At 39.6% G+C, this 25,026-nt stretch overlaps 1 protein-coding gene across 1 annotated transcript in view; it reads right to left on the bottom strand.

The window, feature by feature from the left end:
* VPS50 (VPS50 subunit of EARP/GARPII complex) overlaps window positions 1–22,338 on the bottom strand; it is a 137,748-nt gene extending 115,410 nt beyond the window's left edge. The window contains exons 1-2 of the mRNA XM_004007717.4: window positions 22,211–22,338; window positions 12,448–12,516 (exon numbers count right to left, since the gene is read on the bottom strand). Of these exons, the coding sequence (XP_004007766.1) occupies window positions 12,448–12,516; window positions 22,211–22,243 (102 nt within the window). The 5' untranslated portion in view covers window positions 22,244–22,338. The remainder of the gene's footprint in view (window positions 1–12,447; window positions 12,517–22,210) is intronic.
* Between the last annotated feature and the right edge of the window lie 2,688 nt (window positions 22,339–25,026).

Below are 25,026 nucleotides of genomic sequence, written 5' to 3'. Positions count from 1 at the left end.
TTAGTCGCTCAGTCGTGTCCGACTCTTTCTGACCCCATGAAGCCCCACCTGGCTCCTCTGTCCATGGAATTCTCCAGGCAAGAATACTGGAGTGGGTAGCCATTGCCCTTTCCAGGGTATCTTCCCGACCCAGGGACTGAACTCAGGTCTCTGGCACTGGAGGCAGATTCTTTACTATCTGAGCCTCCAGGGAAGCCCTCTCACAACAGATAACCAGATAACATTTCAATGGCTTTCAGGTCACAATCAGTATTGGAACCCTGAACAGATTTTCTGCTGAAAATCTCACTGCTCGGCTAAGAAAAACTTGTTCCACAAAAGGTTCCAAGGGACTTCCCTAGTGGTCCAGAGGTTAACAATCTGCCTTTCAAGGCAGAGGACTCAGGTTCAACCCCTGGTTGGAGAACTAAGATCCCATATACCAAGGGTGGGGCAACTGAGCCCAGGAGCTGTAAAGAGAGCCTGCAGGTCACAATGCAAGATCCTAAGTGTCACAACTAAGACCCAATACAGCCAAAAACAAATAAATAGGTAAAAAAAGAAAAAAAAAAGGTTCACAAGGTTCCTTCTGTACTCCCATGAGGCTTCCTTCAAAGCGTACTGATACTATAATTAATGAACCGATTATGAACCTAAAGCTCTGACAAACTGCTTGCTTTCTAAAGATACATTATGGGCCTTCTATGGATATGCAACCATAAAGAGCTTAACAGACAAGTCCTTATCCTATGCAAGTTCACTGCATAATTGGATAAAACTTCAGTTAACTAGGAAATTTCAATAATACAGATACCCACTCTCTGCCACATTTATTAATCAAAACATTGTTACAGACATATAATTTAATCATTTGACTTTATTCAAATTGATCTAAAAGATTTAAGTACACAAAAAGAAATCCATATTTAAAATCATTTCACAATCAAAATATTTCACAAAAACTCTTAATGAATCACTACTAATTAAACATACAAAAATTATATGGTTAATTTGAGGACCAAAGTTTCCAAGTAGAGACACTCTAGATTATTTTATTGCAGGGCATAGTTTTCATTTGTAGGAAAAAAAAAAAGGAAGAGCCTAGCTTATATATCTTTAAGATTTTAATTTATATCTTAAATTTATACAATTACTATAAAATTATTTCCTCTCAGTAGATCCAAGCTAAAAGAAGATATCAGAGCAATAAACCTGAAACTTAAGATAACAGTTAACTGTTCACATTTAAAATTCTGATAAATTGAAAACAGAAGGTAAAATCATAAAAACTAAACCTGCAGAATTAAAAGTGCATGAAAAAGAAAATGCTTCTTCAGTACCAAAACTCAACTTATAAAAATACACTAATCAAAAAAATGAAAAGGTTAAAGATACCGCCATCACTGACTTTGCTGCGATTAGATACCATCAGTGCAGTAAGAAGTCCAGCATGGCAACAGCGGGAGCTGTATCCTGGTAGGGGGTTATCTACAGCACACTCAGTTGTGCAGCACCTTGGACAACGGCACAGAAGAGTTTCAGCAGACTCGTGTTAAACCCACACTATTTGCGGAAGGGTTCCAACTCGTTAACATATCCACAGGCCACCTCCCTGAATACAGTGGAAATCTGAATTGACAGTGAGACATGAAATAGAAAAAGAGATCAGAAACTCCTGGCACTCTCCCTCCCTAAAGGTGCACAGGCATTTGAAATAACCAGCTTAAGATACCGCAAGCTGAGGGAAGGAATAAAGCCCAAGCGAGGGTATGCCTCCCTAGGAATTCCATAGCACCACTGGCAAATAAATGTACTTTGGGACTATTCACACAGCAAAAAAAACTGAAGACTACAAAAGTTTCTAAGAATGAAAACGCTCAGATGTGAAACAAGTTGGAAATTCAAATAGACTGTAGTGAATGAGCAGTGTCATCTCAAAATGTGTACATGGCATTAACTCCATGCTGAGGTTCTCCCTGTATGTACCACCTATTGACTAATCTAAAAGGAAAGACACAGGTTTTAGCTGCAACTCGGCTATTAACCTTAATGAATATCAACTTAGTCTCCTCATGCCTAATTTTTTTCCACCTGTAAAGGACATACACACACACTCCAAATGACAGTGAAACAAATATCCAAAGTTATTAAGAATGTCAGAGGGAAAACATGATTTATAAGTATCTCACAAATGCTCATTTCACAAAGGTGATGTATCTGTAAAAAAAAAAATTGCACAGTCTATGTATGTATATAAAAGGTCAAATGCCATTCCTTCGTAGAACACTAAGCAATTATATCACTGAGAGCAGACAGACTCAAAATAATTTTGAAGAAGTGACATGTAACACTTAAACACTGGACTAAGTAACTTGGAAGGGAGGGAGAGAGAAAAATCAGCAAAGGCAGAAAAAGAAACACAGCACACATAGCAGAATTCAGCCAAAACGAATGCCTGGCGCCATGTCCCTGTAAAACACCCTCTCCTTTCAGGGGCTCCTGTTTGAACACGCATGTCTGGACTCAGATCACGCTCCGTGCTGCCTGGAATCACGATCACCGCGTTCCCTTTAATCCCGCTGCACTGTCTGTAAGACTCAGCCACTACCCAATCACTCTCTAAACGTCTCATTGCTATCAGTGCCAGCAGCCCCATCAGATTACACACTTCTTGAGGACGGAGGCTTTTCTTTATTCTCCATCATTTGCTCCCAAGTGCCAAGGCACACTGTAGATAAAAATCATGGATCAAACTAAAATTAATTTACACAGTGAACTGTATATTAAAAAAAAAAGAAATATAAGAACAAAGGGAAAAGAAGAGACTGTATCTTCTTGTTTTGATAGTCAAAATTATCCACAAACTCCTAAGGAAAGGCTTCTTTCTTCTAAATAGAAGTAACAATAAATGTAAAATGATTGTAGGAATATTTTATGCATATAAAGTAGAAAAATAAAAGAAACAGCTAGACGGTATATTCTTAAAACAATCACTCCATAATTTTACCATTATGTAAACTGGTTTCCTAGGATTGGAAATGTACAAAAGTATTAATTCTTCACCTAAAACAGAACCAGCTTTGCAAGCCAATATCTATGTATGCGGCAAAACTTTACATAAACAAAATAAACAAAAGATTCCGTACAATTTTAAAGGTATAATCAGGGGAGTAGAATAACAAACGAAACTTCTCAAGCCAAAATTAAAATATGTAATGTTCTTAAAAGTTACAAGAAGATTAGATGTCTTAACTATGGTTGGTAATAAAATATCTTAGTCTTGTGGACTGCTATTAAGGATACAGTTTTTTAAAGAATTTTTATAGTAAAGTTTATGACACACAGTAACTAATAAACACATATTATTGTTAATAATAGTGGTAGGAATGCTCTGCAAACTTCAAAAATCCAAAAATCAGCAACTACAAACCATCCATCAAACATGTCACAACTTGCCTACTAAGGGCGGGTAATCATGGTCACCCCAGAATTAAAGCCGGAGAAAAGCTACGATTGATGAGCTTAATTGTAAAGGACATAGAAACAAAAATACAAATGTCAAAAGAGAACAAATCAAACCTCTCTCCCACATTATCCTTAGGAAATAACCTGCCTACTAGCAAAGCTCCATTATCTCTTATTTCCCAGTCAAGTCACATATTCCAATTTTAGAACTTTTTAAATTAAAGTCCCACTATGTAAAAATCCTCTGTGCTAGGTCATAAGGAAACAAAGATGAGTAAAATACAGCTCTTTGCTCAAATAGCTGCTGAAGTAATAGATGAATAAATGATGATGCGAGGCAGAACAAAAAGGAAATACAAACAAAATGAAGGGCATTAAAGGATTGTGAGCTACCATCTCAAGGAAGTGGTGGCATTTACAGAACATGAGAAGAGGTAAAATTTCAAATATTAGAGATTGGGGGAATAAGGGTAAAAAAATAAAGCGAAGCAGAAGTAAAAGCAGTGGAGTGGAAAAGCATACAACAGGTTAAGTAACAGCAGATGACTTCCCGCAGGGCAGAAAAATGTCATGGGGGAGAGACTATGTGGACACCAAAAGCCAAGAAAATGGAACAGCTGTGCTGCTGTTAAAATTCAACACGCTGTTTTATCAACTAGGACCATATTCTTCCTTTACTAAAAATATCTTAACACATTACCACGGTGCCAGATGCTATACCCAAAAACAAGCATAAACATTCAACATTTTCTTAACATAATACACCAAGCAGGAATATTTTGGGAAAGTGGTAGATAACGAAGAAGTCACTCAGTGTTTTACAGGCTGTCTTTCCCAGCAGTCATAGTACACCATAAGGTTGTATATAATATATACTACCTAGCCTATTCTTCTATTCTGATCGTCTCTGGGATAGAGCTACATGAACATACTAATACATATAAAAATGCATATTGCAAATGCAACTTTTTGAAAAAGAAAGAAAATCAGAATAGAAATTTAAGTCAACATCTTTGATCTTAGCCAAGCCATGTTTCCTCTCAACATTACAACAAAAGGTTATACGAGAACTGGGGATTCAAGTCTATAAAACAATTGGAGCCCTCAAGTGTAAAGGTGTTATAAAACATTTCCAATACATCTATGGTTTCCAAAGAAACCAGGCTATAGTTTTACAAAACTATTTCCCACTTAAGAGTTCACCTCTTAAGGGGATGTATTAAAGTCCAGAAGGGGAAAAAAAAAAAAAACTACAAATTTTATATTGAATCACTACTTTCAAATTATCCAAAATACCACACTAATTAAAAATATCACCCCAGGCTCAAGCTTTCAATCCTATTCACTTTCACAAGTGTAAAAAGTTAGTTATGACAGCTTAACAGTTCTCCTTAACATTATTCGGTTCAATATTCTCTTTGAAAAGTAATTTAATTTCTAAACCCACAGAACAGCCTGGAAACTTATCATCTTCGGTAGTAGGTTTTTATTCAAATAAAAAGGTGAATGCAAAAATCTTCATTTCACAGGTCAGCTTTCAAAATCCTGCAGAAAAACGTAAAGTAGAATAAAAAAAGAAATGCAAACCAACTTCCATTTCTGTACATAGTTTATCAGACCATAGTTCACATTATATACCAGAATAAATACAGAATGCAGTGTATGGGCACAAGTGAGGGAGTAAAAAAAGTCTGCTCTTACACAGCATGAATTTAGGTCTGCCAGGACAAAAGGTTTATTTGTCTGCTTGCATTTTTCAGGAGTCAACAACAACAACAAAAAGCTATTCTGCTATAGTAAATACTAAAAACAGAAATCACCTTACTAAAGTTAACACCACATTAGAGTTCTAACTGAGGACAAAACATGATTACCAAAAACTAAACAGAGCTTAAAAGGAAGAACAAAAACACAGAGTTTTCAACATGCAATCAGTATTATAAAAATCATAAATCACTGAAAATTTCTGTTTACAAATGAAATAGGATTCAAGATCACAAAGACCCTAAAACTATGCATCTACCAATGTAAGTTTATAATGAATTGACAGATGTCTGATTATGCTGGGGAAATGGCATATTTTCTTAAAATTATTATTAGAACAACAATAATCTATCAAAGCAGCCAGTTCATCACCTTCTGTGTGTTTTAAATAAAACAGCTTTTCAAGCCAACTGGTTTCTTCAGGCTCTCAGTGCCATCTAGTGGAATATTATTAGCGCTACGATGTGAAAGGATTTAGCAGCGTGATTCACAGATTCTTACAAAAAGGTTATTATTAAACTGGCATTATTTTAATTCTTTCCTCAAAATAACCCAAATATATACATATTTGTCTTTAAAGAAGGATATATTGAAGGAAAACTGATTTTATTCATAGAAATGCACTGAATTATTAACATGTAACAAAAATCACAAAATGATCAAGCAAAACTTTCATATTTGATACTCTGCCAAATATTTTTACTTGCTTCTCTTATTCAATAGCTATGCTATTATTTTATCCCAAATTTACTCCTATGATAAAGAAAACATTATAAGGTAACTGCTTTGGAGGGAGGCATCAAATAGACATCTATTTTTAAAAGCTATCTTTAAAAATTTCTCAACCTCAGCTATTTGCCGCATGCCTGCCGAGCTAAAGCTGACGACCAGACACATAAACTGAAGTACACAGAGAAAAGTCCAGTGTCTTAGCCTTAAGTTAGGGCTTCTGGTTTTAGTTTTCAAACACCTGATCAGACCCTCTCTTTAAAAGAATTTCTTCTAAATTGAGATTTCTTTCTATTCTGAGAAAAGATATCATAGCACCTTCAACCCCAGTGTCTAATGACCTCAGCCTTTCCAATTCCTTCGCCTTCGACAGCCAATAAAATCCTCAGTCCTTAATCCTGTTTCTTAAATGTCTCTCAAATTTTAACTTTTCTTCATTTACTAAACCTCATATTATCTTTTTAATCAGTATCCTGGCGCAGGACTGCCACTCAAAACTCTATCTGTACACTAGTTATCCTTCAAACACAAATTTATCACTAACTCTAGAAGACCCAGCACCCATGTCTACCTACCCCCATCGTCTCCTAGCTATGCTACCACTATGCATACCTTACTATAGACCTCTACTATATCCTTCCACGTTGTCTATTTTTGCTTGCCTCTTTTACTCAGGTTGAGGTAGGAACAGAGTCTTGTACCTCTTTGCATCTTCATAACTTAGTAACTGCCTGGGTCAATGAATCATTGCCAAAAGCACAATAAATCATTGCCAGATCTTTTATGATCTGCTAGAAAGAGTGGTTAAGAATCCCAAAGCATCTAAAGCCAAGAGAAGCAGAATTTCATTAATGGTTAAAAAGAACACAGATAAACATTGTTATCCATGAGTGCCTAAGAAAAATCCTAGATAATTTTGCAGATCCACAGTCATAGTCCCTCTTGGAACCGCCTGCAGAAGACACCTTGCCGGGAGCCAGCCTGGGGAATCCCGCCCGTGGCAAAGGTCATGAGGAAGGGGGCCTGACAAACGCAAAGGCAGGATCAGGCCTCAGGGGTTCCCCTGGATTTTCTCGAGCATCTACCCCCAAAACCAGAGTCTGTCTGCTTTACTGTGTTATGCTTTCCACCTACTCTTCCGACATTAACAGGGGGCTGTCCCCCTACCACCTTTTTCTGGAAAAAGTTAATTTAGAGCTTTTAGATAGTAAGTCTCCTGGGCACAATAAGAGTGTTTCAATCCAAAAACCCCTCTGATAGCTTTCTAGCCTGCCTGACAGGTTTATCCAGACTCTTAACAGCTACGCATGTGATTGTTTACAGCCTCCCCATGACAGGCACAGGAAGCTTAAAACATCCTAGGAATGTAGGGGCTTCCGAGGAGCCAAAATCATTGGAATAGGACTGACTAAGGGTTTCATTGTTGAGCCAATACTTGCTGCCAAGTTTTCATATCTTTTATTTGTTGATATAGTTGGTATGTAGGAAAAACAGGTAGTAGCCCTGGCATTAGCAACATTAGATCTTTGAGTTAAGTACTTTCTTTGTTATAACCCACTGTACCTTTGTTCTACAGGAATGTAACTTTATTTAGTACTTTGAGGGTGATGCAGATTAAAGAAAAAACACTTCAAGGGAAAATGAGTTTTCTGGTTGATAGACATTTATCTAGGAAGACAGCCATAAAAATGTTAACAGGCCTCTTGGCCAGAAGATAATGTAAATCACCTGAGACCTTTTGTATACAGGAAGGTATGCAAAAGAAAAGCCTGGTCTCAATAAGGGTCAGGACTGCTGCCCCTGCATAACTCTGCATATTCCATTATTTCTTTATGTACAACTTGGGGTATATAAGCTGCCTTTGAAAATAAAGAGGGTGTTGCACAGATGCTTGGCTCCCAAATGTCATTCTTTTCTTATTCTCCCTTTTCAGGCTAAATTCCCATCTGGAGCATAGAGGCTCGCCGTGTCTACTTATTTGCCTGGGCTTCTAAGACCCAACCGAGAGGGAGCCCAAGGTGGGGCACCCTCCGCTATTCAAGAGGGCACCTGCGGCCTACATAGACGGTGCAAGCCCCTTGTCTTGGGGCTTTATTGGCTTTCTATGTAAACCAAGGAATATAGCTTCTTTTTCTCCTCTATTTTCTCCTCTACACTATTCTTTCCTAATCTCTCTTTATATCTCTAATTAAATAATTCTTTCCTAATCGCCGACTCTGTCCCCACTTCAAACTCCCTGGATCCACCGGGCTGGACCCTGGCAACACCTGTCTTAAATGAAACATAATCCTAAATTGAAAGTTTTTATCCCAATCACTAAAGCTAAAAAAGTCTCCTAATCAAAAGTGTTAATACTAATTCTGTCTATATCAGACAGCAATATACTCATCTTTTAAAAAAAACTGCTTAGTTTATTCTTTTGATTGTATTTTTATGTCATATCTCTCCTAAAAATATTACAATAGAGATACTAAAAAACAGTGCTAAAAGGGCTCTAGTTTAATCACATTTTCACAGATGAGGAAGCTGAGGTATAAAGCTATTAAAGTGACTTCCCTTTAATAATAAGCTAAACGTTTAAGTCAATACTTGAACCACCTCTCCCAGCTCTTATTCCAGCACTTTCCTCATGTCTTGGTAAAGTTCTGAAAATAAAGCTCTGTAATTAGGGTCATTTTAGGAGTCTTTTCATGGATACTAAGAAGTCAGTCAATCCATTGCTCTCACTTCACAGAGGTATTCTAAAAGCTAGCGTACACTCTACCCCAAATCCCAGAATGTTATAAAGTAGAAATGCCACCGAGTAGGTAGGTACTCAATAAATATTTGTGGGATAAATTAGGCATACAAACAAAAATATTTTCTTATATTTAGACAAATATATTTTCAGGTTTTGCCAGAAACAGATTTCTTTTGGCTCCACACCCTGTATTTTTCTTTAATGAGAAAAATCAAAGGCATAGCTAAACCAACCGTGCAAGAGTAAACGCAGCAGAATCCTATTTGTATTAATGAGTCAGTAAGATCAAGGCCTGAAAAAAAGTGAAACTAACCCCACCCCCAAAAAATCCTTATTGCTGAGGCAGTATTTCAGTAAAAATTCATAAATAATATTAGTATTAGTTCTCTTTTTCAGGTTTATGACCTGTAACTATTATGGAGACACTATGGGAAGTTTACCCAAAGCCTAGATGTAGATTTATAAAGTTCAGGTATTTTTAAACCACGATTCAGCAAATACTTTCAAATGGTCCTAATAAGTTCTGTAACTACTAAACACACGGCTATTACAATTATTACATACTATAATAAATTTTGGTCTTAATTCTTCAGAATTCTTATAACCAATTAAATTATCTAAAAATCTTTCACATGATTCAAACAGTATACATTTCCTTAAATGAATATTCAGTCAATACAGTATAGGTTAATTTCTCATAGCCTTACCTCTGCACCCAAAAAATCCCATTAATTTGAAAAAAACAGTATCCATTTCCCAAAAATAAAATTTTAGATCAACACTAACTCTCTATTCTACTTTTTTCCCCACAAAAATTGTCAGGAAAACTACCAAATTTTTATCTACAACAGTTTCTGTGGTCCCCCTTTCTTTCTCCATGTTGCATGCGAAGCTCGGCCACTGGTTCCCAAACATGCCTCCTCACTGCAATCGGCTGGGGATCTTTAAACACTAAGGATGTCTAGCTCCATCGCCCACGCAGTAATTAGAATGGGGTACCTCAGTGGTAAAGAATCTGCCAGCAACGCAGAAGAGGTTCGACCCCTGGGTTGGGAAGATCCCCTGGAGAAGGAAATCGCATCCCCTTCCAGTATTCTTGCCTGGAGAATCCCATGGACAGAGGAGACTGGCAGGCTACAGTCCATGGAGTCACAAAAAGTCAGACATGACAAAGTGAAAAGTGAAGTCGCGCAGTCGTGTCCGACTCTTTTCGACCCCATGGACTGCAGCCCACCAGGCTCCTCTGTCCGTGGGATTCTCCAGGCAAGAATACTGGAGTGGGTTGCTATTTCCTTCTCCAGGGGATCTTCCCGACCCAGGGATCGAACCCAGGTCTCCTGCACTGCAGGCAGAAGCTTTAACCTCTGAGCCACCAGGGAAGCCTCTACTGAGCAACTAAACAACAACAATGGCCTGGGCACTAGCGATTCTAATGTGCAAAATTTGGGCACCACTGACCCTAGGCTCTGAAGTACTTAAGCTATGATTTTTTAAATCTACCTCAAAGTTTTCCTTTCCTATGGTAAGTTCTGAAAAGAATCCTTTTTTCTTTTTTACCTTCCATAATATTTTCTCCACCCAAATCCCAAATTTCCAGTAGATGGATTATTACTGTCTTGCATCTCCTCCGAAGATTGGATACAGTGTCATCTTGTCTATAAAATACAGAAACTGTACCAGATGATTTCTAAGGGTTCTTCCACTAAGAATTTATACAGTACTCAAAAGAAAAAAAAAATCAATAGTACTTTCTAGATTATCAAGCTCACCTGGCGCCCTTCTTCAGTTCTCCTTAACTACCCTCCTTTTTCTGCATTGAACCATATGAAATCAGCCAATATTAAACCATTTCTAACCTAAAACACAGCCATTTCATATGCTCCATCTTAATAACCCCTCCTGCTTTCCCTTTATACATAACATACCCAAGCTAAACTTTCGTTCTTTCTTGAAAACCCCGGTGAAATCTCAGTTCCCTGTTTTAACTTAGAAAGACACAATGGCAAGAACAGGCAAAAGAAATGGGTGCAGTCCTGAAGATAAAAGGTGCTTTCCTCTTTTTAATGTTCTACGCATACTTGAGTAAGGGAGAGCTATTCAATGAATTAACGTGTAAAAGTTTCTCTAGGCTAAAGGCTAGATTAAAGCAGAGATACTACAGTCTACCTAAACTGTCTTCTTAGTATGTGTCTATCAGACTGTTGCTCCAGGCTTAATCATCACTTGAACCATTCACACCTGTTGCCCTGTGATTTCAGACTGTTCTCCCAGAGCCCAGCATCTCAAAAGTACACACTGCCAAACATATATATGTATCTGTTCTGTTTCAAATTCTTTTTCCATTTAGGTTATTACAGAATATTGAGTAGAGTTCCCTGTGCATTAATCAACTATATTCCAAGGTAAAACTTTTAAAAATTCTTAAAATAAAATTTTAATAAAAAAATATACACTGCTGATCACTGATCAGGAGAGAGGTGGGAGTCAGTAAGAAGACTGTATAATAAGATTATTATAAATTCACTACCTACCACTACTGGAAAGACATCATGAGCAACACAGAAAGCTCTATGCATTACTGTATTTTATTTCTTAAAGGGGCTCACTCATCAGTTTCACTGTGGTTCTGAAATATCTAATGCCATCTAATTCAAGGCATGTTCATAATGCCTAATACGGTTTTTTTTTAAGTCAAAGAAATAGAAAATGATCTGTCAGTTAGGATTAATGGTTATCTCTCAATTCCCAATTTTATCACATCCAATAGTCTTTTATAACACTATGTATAATGATTCAAAATGCCTCTATAAGGCTTCTGTCTGAGCCATTTCATGCAAAAGGGTTCGTTAGAATTTCATCATATTTGGATCTGACCTAATATTAAAAAGCTAAGCAGCAAATACAAAATTCACTTTAGGGGGTAAGGTGCCTCAAAGAGGTGGGAAATCCTCCTCCTAAGCAGCTGACACGGAGGTGTGATAAGGGGCCCTGTGACGGCCAATCAAGAGAAACAAGCCCTTGTACTAAGCTGCCAGGCACAGAAAACAAACAGAAGTTTCAGATACGATCCCCAAATTGAAAATCACAAGAGCAGACATTCAAAACTGCCTTTGATCTGTGACGGAGCTACTACAGATGGAGGCAGCTCCAAGCAGCAGGGCCCCAGAGTGAGGCACAGCAGGGACTGACTTATTTAACAATGGCTAATATTTCTCCTCGGGGGGAGCCAGCTAGCTTTCAAATAACACCTATTAAATTTGTAGATGGCCAAGTTCACATGAATATCAGGGGATTAAAATCCAAGATATCTACAATTTAGTATAAGCTATGCTTTAGCTACTTATTCAAATATCTCTGCTTCATCACGAAAACATAATTTACTATGATTTGGAGCTCAGTGTTACAGCATAAAAAGTAAATAATTTCATTTATCTGAATTACAGCAGACGAATCAATATGTTTCATTTAAATATATATATATATATACATATATATATCACTGCTTTGGGGCAAAGAATTTGATGCAGTAATCAACTCTAAATTTATCAATTTCCCATTTTCTGCTTCACAATAATGAATCATACTGCATCCCAATGAGGATGAGAGCAAAAACAAGCCCCAAGCCTATTGCATTATAAAACTTTACCCAGCTCATCACAACAACCATATGCCTGTGGGAGGGAAAAGTTTCTGTGAATCAATTAGTATCCGAAGGCAATAATATTTTCTTCAGGAAGCAAAAAGTCACGCTCACTCATGTAGATCAATACCTTTCCAGGGACCCGGAGACTCTCAATGGCACCAAGATCACTGAGGCTCTCTGGAGGACTTTTCAGACCCTTCAAAAAAAAAGATAAAAAAAGAGAAGAATTTCAACTGTGCTGCAGAACTGTAACATGAGAGAAAATACTTACTTGCTTGTTTGTCTTGTTATATTACCACCACGTTTATTGATTTTGATGTGCAGATATGTGCGATTTGTTTATCTCCTTGAACAATTGCTTTTTAACATTTTATTGTATACAGAAAACTTCAGGAGGAGTCAAAAATAAGCTGCAAAGCCTTCCTCTTCTTTCACTGAGAACATCAGCTGATAGCAAAAGACTTTCCATTCATATTTCTCAACCCTAAGTTAGACTATACTTACCGAAATAAAAATCACCATTGTGAAAAGACATGTTCCTGTTGTACAATATATAGAATATGTTTCTAAAAACAGCTGTCACAATACATACAGTACTATTATTAAATCAAGGAAAGATGGACTTTTGGAAATTCAAGATAAAGTCACTATATTGGCAACTTAATACCTAATGGCTAAAGTTCAAGTTAACCATTATTCAAAAACAACCAAAAGAGAAGAAACGTGGGTGACAAAAAGCATTCCATAAAAGCACTCATCTATGAATCAGGACCAAATTCATTTGCCAAATTGGACCTTGGCAAAAAGGTCCAAGCATTATGACTGAGCTAACCGAAGATTTTTAAATAATGATAAATTTTGAAATGATAAAGGCTTAATTAATACATAAGTAATCCCTAGGATTTACCTTATCGTTCTCATCAATGTACCCAATTCATACCACATAACTGAGAGTTAAATCTCCCATCTCGCTGCTTTAGCTCTTTGGTGCTTTGTCTATTTCAGGTTTCCTCAGGGCTCAGTGGTCAACAATCTGCCTGCCAAGCTGGAGACCCCGGCTCGATCCCTGGGCCAGGAAGATCCCCTGGAGAAGGAAATGGCAACCCACTCCAGGATTCTTACCTGGAGCATCCCATGGACAGAGGAGCCTGGTGGGCTATGATTCATGGATGACGTAGCAAAGAGTTGGACACGACTGCGTGACTATACAACAACTTTCTGTATTCAGGGATTCTGATTCAAGAATTCAGGGATTCTGGAAGTCTCATTTGGGCACCAGGGAAAGTTATCAAGACAGAAAGAAGTGCACAATTTAAATTTTCTTTAAAAGCCTCTTTTTAACATAGGCTACTCAAAGCAGACCCCTAAAATCCCTGTGATAATAGTCTGGAAGCAAAATCAGCCGGTACATGAACTTAAGGAGAGATTTATGCTGTTGAGTTTTTGTCCTTTAGCTATCCTATACTGGCCTTCTGGTGTCCATAGTAACCAAAATATATGGCACATTTATTTGAGACTTGGAGTGGAACTTACTCATCTTTAAATTATAGAGGTGTATATTTTATCTTCCCTAATATAAAATACCACCAATCATAGCTATAATTTTTTTATGACAAGGTGCTCTGCTTCATCCCCAATCTTCCATTTTCCCCAGAAAATGCCCCCCTCCACCAGCCTTCTCTCCCTCTTCTCTCTCTCTCTCCATCCATACTCTCTCTCCCTCTCTTGTCCTCTCTCATTCTCCCCGTCTTCCTCTCCCCACACCCTTCTCGCTCTCTCATTCCACCCCACCAAACCAACACCCCACTTTCAGAGCTCCTCTATGAAATTTTCCTAAATCCTGTGTTTCAAAGGAACACTATTTCTCAGCATTGCCTACGGACCAGCTCCATCACCTAGGAAGTTTTTTCCTAAGTCTCACTACAGATCTAATAAATAGGTATTTCTGGATCAGGACAAGGAATTGCATTTTAACAAGCAACCCAGGTGACTGCTATCATTTCTAATGTTTTGGAAACCCTGCTAAACATTTCCCAACACCTCTGCCAAAGTAGCAAAGTTTTAAATAGTAAACATACCTCTCTCTCTGGACCCAAGAGAAGGGAAAGACCAAGTTCTGTTTGCCTCTCTAGCCTAGGGCTAGCACAATTCCAGGAACCAAAGAGATTAGTAACTTATTTGGAGCCTTGGTTAGGCTCCAACCTCCAGCTAATTAAAACCCCGTTCCCATGAGAACATGAAACTGACTTTAAAATGAAGTTTCTAGGGAAATCTGCAGGAATAAGAAAAGCATATGGAAGCTTAAGGGCTTCCCAGATGGCGCAGTAGTAAAGAATCTGCCTGCCAATACAGGAGACGCAAGAGACATGGGTTCGATCCCTGGGTTGGGAAGATTCCCTTGGAGTAGGAAATGACAATCCACTCCAGTATTCTTGCCTGGAAAATTTCATGGACAGAGGAACCTATGGGCCATAGGGTCACAAAGAGTCAGCCACGACTGAGCATGCATGCACGCACTGAGGCTTAAAGTCTTACAATGAGTGAGAAAATTAAAGTGTGAAACTACTGGTGTGTGTGTGCGCTTTCTTCCTTGTCCCAGTTTCTCACCAACAGTCATCATAAGGGCACAGCACCAAAAGTGGTGGAGAGGGCAAGGCTGGATTACAGAATTACCCCTTGGACTGCAAGCACATCAAACCAGTCCATCCTAAAGGAAGTCAACCCTGAATATCCATTGGAAGGACTGATGCTGAAGCTGAAGCTCCAATACTTTGGCCACGTGATACGAACATCTGACTCACTGGAAAAAACCCTGATGCTGGAGAAGATGAAAAAACCCTGATGCAAAAGGAAAAGGGGGTGACGGAGGATGAGATGGTTAGAGAGCATCACTGACTCAATGGATATGAATTCGAGCAAACTCAGGGAGGGAGTGGCGGGAAGAGGACCCCCGCATGCTACAGTGCGTGGGATTTCTAAGAGTCAGACCCGACTTAGCAACTGAACAGCAACAAAATATATTTTATATACACACATTTCTATGCATTCACATACACATACATAAGAGTAAAACTTTATAATTTGATTAAAAACCACAACCAACCCTAAAATATCTTTTTAAAATACAATGTTCATGCCTTTTAAACAAACCATTTGTTTAACCAACCTAACAGAAATTCTTGGAGGGATATATCAGGTGTCATTTTCTCTTTCCCCAGAGTTACGAGGAAAGAATCCAACGTCTGAAACAAGCAAACAAGTGGTATATACCAGTATCCAGAAAAACACCTTGCCTCCAAGTTAGTTATCACACAATAATTTGCTACTAATATTAATACATGGAAACTTTCCACCAAATGTACAAAATAAAAGTAATAAAAACTGGAAACCCTATATCCATGTTAGGAAGCAAGGGATTCAAAGAATGGCTTCTGCCATCGTGAACGATGTGCCTATCATCATAGTCTAATGACAGTAACAATAACTCAGAGGCTCTTATAAGGGACAAAGGAGATAACATATATGAGAGGTCATAAACAGTGTCTGGCACATGATAAACACCCTTTAAATGTTGACAATTATTCTGAACATCACAGAGAAATGCTTTCATCTCATCAAGACAGAAACCAAGAGTTGGATAAATTCCTCAAAGCACAATGTCTGACACTCATCCATATTTTAGGATTATAGATCTGATTAGCAATTTTATAAATTTCTATTAACAAATATGAAGTCATCATTTTTATTTTATCTTCACCTCTTTAAAGCAGGAAGTTATGGTTATAACTACGCTGCTGCTGTTGTTCAGTTGCTAAGTCACGTCCGACTTTTTGTGACCCCATGGACTGCAGCATGCCAGACTCCTCTGTCCTCCACTATCTCCCGGAGTTTACTCAGGATCATGTCCACTGAGTTGGTGATGCTATCTAACCATCTTATCCCCTGCTGCCCTCCTCTCCTTTTTGCCTTTCCCAGCATCAGGGTCTTTTCCAATGAGTCGGCTCTTCACATCAGGTGGCCAAAGTATTGGAGCTTCAGGTTCTATAACTATAGTGCTCTGCCTTTATTAAATTGAAACTGTCACTCTAATCATTAGCCATTGTTGGATTTTCTTTTGTACCTGGTTTTCATTTTCATAATTTCCCTATACAAAATCCATCATACATAATACCTGCCTCTGCAATTTTCTTTGCCGAATCAGATTACACTTCAGATTTACTTCTGTTTCGTCTACGTGAATCTTCAACTTCCATCGATGAGACCAGCAACGTAAGTCCCAATGATCAAAAGGAGCGTGTAAGGCAGTTTGTGATTCCTTCTCTTTTCAAGCAAAAGTTTCGGCAAAATTCAGAGTGTTTCCACTCAGCCCTCGTGCCTCTCAAGCCCACCCGCATCGGGCACTCCTCCTCACCACCCTGCCGCAGCGCTGCTGTGGAGTCGCCGATGGCCCTACTGCTGCTCAGTGCAGAGGCGCGCTCCCATTCTCACCCTCCACGCCCGTGAGCAGCATTTAACACAGCTCATCACTCCCCCTTCTTCTCGGTTCTTTACTTGGACCTAACTGCTTGGGATGGGCTCTCTATCCAACAGATATGTACTGAGCATCTGCTACAGGAGAGGCGCTCTTTAGGATGCTCCCTGGGATGCAGGAGAACGCTTCTGGGGGGATGCTGCTCACCTCACTGCTCCTTCTTAATCTGCCTTCCTAAATCCCCGAGCTCAGAACACGGAGTCCTCAAAAGCTCCAACCGTGGACTCTTGTTTTATTTCTACACTTACGCCATTGGTGATCTTAGCCAGCATACATACCATACCCTCCTTATGCTCATGACTCCTGAATGTTTACCTGTACCCTGGATTTCGCCTCAAAAATTCAAGCTGAAAGAGCCAACTGCCTACTTTCTTCCTCCAAACAGCCAAGAGGCTTTCAAATGAACAAGCCTAAAAACTTGCTTGCTTCCTTCAATCTGTTCCTCCCTCGGTCTTACCCAGATCAATTCAATTCTTCCAGTTGCTTGGGCCAAACCATCTGGAGTCAACCTTGAAGTTTCTCTTTCTCTCACAGCCCAAATCTGATCTATTAAGAAATTCTGTCAACTCCACATTCACAATATACCCACGATCTGACCTTTTCTCAACATCTCCACTGCTAGCATCCTGAGGAAGGCCCACATCCTGTCTCACTTGGATTACTGTATTAGCATCCTTACTGGTCGCCCTGGCCTCACCTGAGTGAGAAGAGAAGTGGAGAAGATGAGATGGAGATGAGACTCTACGTGATCTGGCTTCCTGCCCTTGCCCTTTGACCTCATCTCCAACCATTTCTCTCGACACTCACTTCACTCCTCCCACACTGGGCTCTTGCTGCCATTCAGAGATGCTCCTGCCTCAAGGCCTCTGCATCCGCTTTCCCTTCCACCCAGAAGGGGCCTTCCCAGACATCCTCAGAGCTCACTCCCTCACCCCTTCAGGTTTCACCTCAAATGTCACCTTCTCAGAGAGGCTTTCTCTGGCCACCATATCTAAACAGTACGTGCTGTGTGTGCTCAGCTGCTCAGTCGTGCCTGACTCTTTGCGACCCCATGGACTGTAGCCCACCAGGCTCCTCTGTCCATGGAATTTCCCAGGCAAAAATATTGGAGTAAGGTGCCATTTCCTCCCGCAGGGGATCTTCCAGACTCAGGGATCAAACCTACGTCCCTCACCTCCTGCATTGGCAGGAGGGTTCTTTACCACTAAGCCACCTGGAAGGCCCCATCTGAAAGTTACAAATCGCCAACAACTCCGAGAACTCTCTATCCTCTATTCCTCTGAAACGTGTATCACCACGACTGCCTTCACACACGTCTGTTCTGTTACTGCTGCATTCCCCAGACTTAGAATGGTGCCTGGTACAGAGAGTTCAGTAAGCACGTGTTGAACAAACTGAAAGAACAGAGGCCAGCATCATGGAGAAAGCAGAACAAAGGAACTCATGTAAACAGAGAGAGCTAACAAAGGCTGCTCTACGCTCTCCTCCAAACCAAGATCCTTGGAGAGCTGAAATGCCAAAAAGTGTCAGAGACCTTAATTTCCTACCTCTTCACATTAACAGCAATATATTATCAGCATATTCTTTAGACCCTCCCAAAAGAAACATCTTTATTTGTATTTATTTGTAATACTGCTATATTTAACCTAACAATAAACAGTACAAATAAAATTCCCAATGCTAGGCAGCACCCTACTTTCATACCTCGTAGATTCATAAAAAGTGTATGAATCATGACTAAATATGAGACTTCTCTGGTGGTTCAGACAGTAAAGAATCTGCCGGCAATGCAGGAGATCCAAGTTCGATCCCTGGGTCAGGAAGATCCCCTACTGAAAGGAATGGCAAACCACTCCAGTATTCTTGCCTGGAGAATCCCATGGACAAAGGAGCCTGGCGGGCTACAGTCCATGGTGTTGCAAAGCATCAGACATGACTGAGCTAGCTGCACACACAAATATGTGGAAGTCAAGCAAGCCACAAACAAATATAATTAGGATGACCTTAAAAATCTGTGTGAAACTAATTTTACCTCACCTTCTATACAGTGCAGTTCCAACTTTTTGTATGAGTTCTTTAGCTTTTTTTTTTTTTTCTATCCCAACTAAGCACAGATTTTACCTGCTCAATCCAATAAACAAATGACTGAGGCTGAAGAGTTACCATTTTCAGAGCAATTTCACTACATTCAGGAGACATAAACTTATTATCACTGGTTATCTGGACTTTTGTATTTTTTCTCTCTCACTCACTCTTACAAAGTAGGGTTAGAAAACAAACCAACCAAAGTACAATGATGGCAATGTTGACTACGCTGAACCACCAGCAAGCAACAGGAGACAGCACCAAACTCAGCTGCTGCACCAAAGTCCAAATTCAGCATGCCAGAGGCAGTTTAGGGGCATTAGTGGTATAATATACAGAAGTGTATATTGTTTTAAAAGTCAAATGGCTACCAAAGTCAGCCTGAAATCAACGATTGCTTGAATTTCTGCAACAGCCTGCTTCCAGTTTTCCCACTTTTCCACCATCAATGCAGTCACTGAGATAATCTCTGCGGTTATGCACTTCTTTGTTAGCCCCAGGAACTGTTAACTCCTTGATCTCTTTACTTTGATCATATCATATAAACACTGCTAGGAAAGCCCCATGCTATCATTCCTGTTAGAAAGATGTGAAAACAGATGTTCAAAAAAAAAGGTAACAATGGGGCAAGGATAACCTCTTCATTAAATAGAGCTGGGAAAACCAGACAGCTATGTGTAAAAGAATAAAATTAGAAGACTTCCTAACACCATACACAAAGATAAACACAAAATCGATTAAAGACCTAAATGTAAGACCAGAAACTATAAAACTCTTAGAGGAAAACATAGGCAGAACACTCAATGACATAAATCAAAGCAAGATCCTCTATGACCCTCCTCCTGAAGTAATGAAAATAAAAACAAAAATAAACAAGCTGGACCCAGTTAAATTCAAAGGCTTTTGCACAGCAAAAAAAAACTATAAACAAGGTGAAAAGGCAACCCTCAGAATGGGACAAAATAATAGCAAATGAAACAGCTGATAAAGGATTAATTTCCAAAATATACAAGCAGCTCGTACAACTCAATACCAGAAAAACAAAAACCCAATCAAAAAGTGGGGAAAAGATCTAAACAGACATTTCTCCAAAGGAGACATACATATGGCTAACAAACACATGAAAAGATGCTCAACATCGCTCATTATTAGAGAAATGCCAATCAGAACTACAATGAGGTTATCACCACACAACAGTCAGAATGGCCATCATCAAAAAGTCTATAAATAATAAATGCTGGAGAGGGTGTGAAGAAAAGAGAACCCTCTCACACTGCTGGTGGGGATGTAAATTGATACAGCCACTACAGAAGAGAGAATGGAGATTCCTTAAAAAACTAGGAATAAAACCACCATATGACCCAGCAATTCCACTACTAAGCATTTACGCTGAGAAAACCAAAACTGAAAAAGACACATGTACCCCAATGTTCATTGCAGCACTGTTTACAATAGGTAGAACATGGAAGCAACCTAGATGTCCATTGAGAGATGAATGGATAAAGCAGCTGTGGTACATATATACAATGGGATATGACTCAGCCATAAAAAGGAATGCATTTGAGTCAGTTCTAATGAGGTGGGTGAACCTGGAGCCTATTATACAGGGAAGTAAGTCAGAAAGAGAAGGATAAATATCGTATACTAACACATATATGTGGAATCATCTGCAGGGCAGCAATGGAGACGCAGACAGAGAACAGGCCTGTGGGGGCGGGGCGAGATGTGTGCGGAGTAACAGGGACACTTACATCACCGTATGTAAAATAGAGAGCCAATGGGAATTTGCTGTATGACATAGGGAACTCAAACAGGGGCTCTGTATCAACCCAGAGGGGTGGGACGGGGCGGGAGATGGGAGAGAGGTTTAAGAGGGAGGAGACATATGTATACCTATGGCTGATTCATGTTGATGTTTGGCAGAAACCAACCAAATTCTGAAATCAATTATTCTTCAATTAAAAACTAAATTTTTTTTTTTAAGTAAAGTTGCTCAAGGTCACACAGCTACAGGATGGACCAGGATTCAAACCCATCCTCAAGAAAGAACTGTTATGAAGCATAAGACCAGGACTCAACAAATGTAAGGAACTGCCAAATTTTACTATCCATTTAATTATATATTTTATAATTCACAGAACTTTAAAACTTTATCTTCATGACAATAACAACATAATTTGACAGAGGAAAATAATCACATAGAATTCGTGTATTCTTCACCAGAGACCAACAATGTGTAATCTACCCAGATGTCTCTCAAATTCTAAACTATCAAATAAGAATTTAATTTGGAATTTATAGTCTTTTTTCTATGAACAACAAAAATATTCCCAAATGAAACTTTCACTAAATGCTTTGCCTCAACATTCTCCAAAGTTCTCAAGATGACACTGATTTAAAATTCTAATCTAAATTACCCTCTCTAATATAAAAATAATAAAGAATAATCAATTCTAGTAAAATATTAGAGCTGAAACAAATAAAGGTATCTATAACCAAACCATAATCAATTAAGTACATAAAAGTAGATGTCTGCCATTTCTGATTTGAAAGAAGCTGACACGTTATTAGGATATCCCTCTAATTTATGACAGAAAACAGCCAAAGTTTTTATTCAAGATTTAACATTCTGGAAAAAAATAAAAGATCATTATTTTGCCATGACAATTACTTTTTTAAAGCATCATTTCACACACACTAACTTACTGATGACTTTCATAACAGAACTGTGAACAGAATGAACAAAAATAATTATTATTCTCACTTTCACATAAGAAAACTTATGCTACTAGATTTAGGGACTTGCCCAAAGTCATAAAGCTATCAATACCAATTCTGCCTTCAAATTACTGCTTTCCCCACCCACCCCCCACCCCACTCTTTCTAGTCATCTCTATTGCACAGACCTCACTTTCACCCAGACCACCCTCAGACAGTCAGGCAGCTTGAGGATAAAGGGAACCCGGCAGTATAGCTAGGGCGATCACTGGAAAACTGGCAAAAGTGGGGGAGGGGGAGACAAAGATAGCCTCCGGCTCCCTCATTGGCCTTATCTAAAGGAATGTTCTTGGGTCACCGGGTCCCACCTGAGCAAGGCTCCGAACCCCGCGGGTCAGGTGAGTTTTCCAGGGTGTGCCCGGAATTTATAATGCCCCTGACACCTGCCACCACCTATAACTTGGGTATCTGCTTGCCTGCGGCCCAGGGACAGAATATCTCGGCTCCTCTCCCAGCAGAGATGAAGTAGACCTTTGCTTCAGCCTCTGCAACTTACCTGCCGGGTCATAAGAGATTTGATTTTTTGCATGTCGAATTCGTGAGGCGGTATCCTGCAGCAGAGAACTAACAAATCACTCACAACCACCAAACTGCTGGCCCCGACACAGGGAAGCCATAGTGAGTGGTCACGTGGAACTGCCGATCTGGGTTTCCCTTCCTTTCCCCTAGCATGCTGGGAATTGTAGTCCTCCGGCTGCCTTCGCCCCTGCAATGGAGGCAAGAGAACGGTCCAGGTACTACATTTCCCGGCAAGCAAAACAGCTAGCGCTTCGGATAAGTGCACAAAACTTGTTGCCCTGAGAGACCGCGGCAGTCACCGGTCTTTAAAGAGGTACTAGGTATTGGTAGCTCTGCTTCCGGGAGGCGGCAAAAACTTAATTCTTAGGTGACCAGAAACAAATACTGAGGAGACAGTGTATAAACCTGACTGACATGAGGCCCCCTAGGGATGTAGTGGAGGAAACGCCACCTGGTCTCCGGGGCGAAGTGAAAGGACGACAGGCTGACGCGAAGGGGCTGGACTTTCCAAGAGAACTTGTCATTCGCCAGGTGGCGCTGGGCTTGGCCTGAGGTAAAGTGTGGTCCAGGGTGTCCAGTGCTGGCTGTCCAGGTTAGGGCTCCTCTCCCTCAGTGTTGGTATTCACAGCAGAAAACTAAAACCAAAGGATTTAACTCCCCAGTTATCGTTTTACCACCTGTTTAATCTAAGGCAAATCAAGATAGAAAATATTAATATAGCGACGCAAGGAGATCCAGCCAGGCCATTCTGAAGGAGATCAGCCCTGGGATTTCTTTGGAAGGACTGATGCTGAAGCTGAAACTCCGGAACTTTGGCCACCTCATGCGAAGCGTTGACTCATTGGAAAAGATTCTGATGCTGGGAGGGATTGGGGGCAGGAGGAGAAGGGGACGACAGAGGATGAGATGGCTGGATGGCATCACTGACTCGATGGACGTGAGTCTGAGTGAACTCCGGGAGTTGGTGATGGACAGGGAGGCCTGGCTTGCTGCGATTCATGGGGTCGCAAAGAGTCGGACACGACTGAGCGAGGACTGAACTGAACTGAACAGTAATCAGAAGACATGTCACTTTAATGTCCTCTTTTCAACTTACAGCAGTTTAGTTACATTGAGGAAAGCAATAGGGGAGTCTTTGGGGGCTCAATTTAAGAAAGAAGTTTCCAATTATAAGAATAAAAGGAAAAGTGACCCAGAGCTAACAATAATAGCACACGTGTATTGAGAGCTTGTTACCTGTCAGAAACTTAGTGTCAGAAACCTTGCTAATAGCTTTACACGTGGTATCTCACTTATCCACACAAGTAAGTGAAGGCAACTTAAAAATTGTAAGGCACTTCATAATTATGAAGGATTATAGTCGTAATTCTACGCAGTTCTCTACTCCAACAGAACCACCCTATGCATAGTTTTATCACTGTGCCTGACAGTTCCTTTTGAAATATATGCTCACCTATATGCTTTTCTGACTCTTACTTCTAACCCGTGAAGAAATTCCAGTGCCTTTTGGACAACTTTAGTGTAGTTCATTACAGTGGATTACCTGCTATAATCTTAATTGCCAGACAGTTCTTATTTATTGGAAGTCTCTGAAAGAGAAACTGCTGGCCGTATTAGCATATGAAATGAAACCCAATTCACTAAACATTTGTGGATTTCTGGGCACTAGTCAGCCCTATTCTGAGCACTTCAGATTGATAAAATACCATCGTGATCCTTAAGGAGTTTACAATTTAGTTAAACAGTATGTATTAGAGGAGATCTCAAACTTGATTGAGTAGTTCTCAAACTTGAGTTTTCAGATTCACCTGAGGAGGGTAGTTGTTTTTACCATCTTTGTGGGACCTTCAGTGATTTTTATAGGCAGCCAGCTGTGAACCCAGATCGAGACCCAGAATTTTTTCCCTCATACACAAGGTGGCAGGTGACAAAAAAGAGAAGCTTTTTTTTTTTTTCATTCGTTTTTTTTCCTATCAGCCAAATTGGGGAAAAGAGTGGTTTCTGTGTCTGCTTGACCTGAAAAGTCAAGAAAGCATTAAAACTCTATTTAACTCTTAATACTCTACATTTTAGTATGTTTCTTTTTAACTAAAAGGAAATGGACAACCCAGGCCTCTAAAAGTTCAAAGGCTGTAGCTATAATAGTAGAAGAATGGAAAGTAAATCAGTGCTATTGTCTAAATAAAATATATGCCTAATTCAGCATACCCTAACACTATAGAAAACAGTTGAACTAAACATGATAGGTTTTTTGACTCCCTAAAGCTAAAAATAAAAACAAAACCTAGAGCCCTAAAGCACACTTTTTAAAAAAGGTGAAGCATGTTATTTCATTTCCATTTTTCAAAACTACATATATAAAACTTATTAGAGGACTTCCCTGGTGGTATGGTGGCTAAGACTCCACACTCCCAATGCAGGGGACCCAGATTCAATCCCTGGCCAGGGAACAAGATCCCACAGGCTGCAACTAAGAATTCGCTTGCTGCAACTAATATCCAAAAATAAATAAATGCACTAGACTTATTTAGTACTCACACAGTTGTCTGAGGGTCATTAGTGGTAAGCCAGAACAAACTAGTGGAAAGTGTGGAGGGCCTCCCAGCAAATCTTGACAAAAGTTTTTAGAATCGTAGTCCCTCTGTGAAGGAATGCCAGCCCTGTTTTTGTAGATAGGAATATCCGGGCTAAGAAGTAAGTTGATCTGATTCAGGGCAGTCGCATTAGCTGTAAAGTAGGATAAGGGCTTCCATGGTGGTTCAGACAGTAAAGAATCTGCCTGCAGTGCGGGAG

Source organism: Ovis aries, chromosome 4 (genome assembly GCF_016772045.2).
Source record: "Ovis aries strain OAR_USU_Benz2616 breed Rambouillet chromosome 4, ARS-UI_Ramb_v3.0, whole genome shotgun sequence".
In the NCBI taxonomy this organism is placed as follows: Eukaryota; Metazoa; Chordata; class Mammalia; order Artiodactyla; family Bovidae; genus Ovis; species Ovis aries.
Note: the sequence above shows the minus strand (reverse complement) of the source record. Positions and strands in the feature narration are given on the sequence as shown.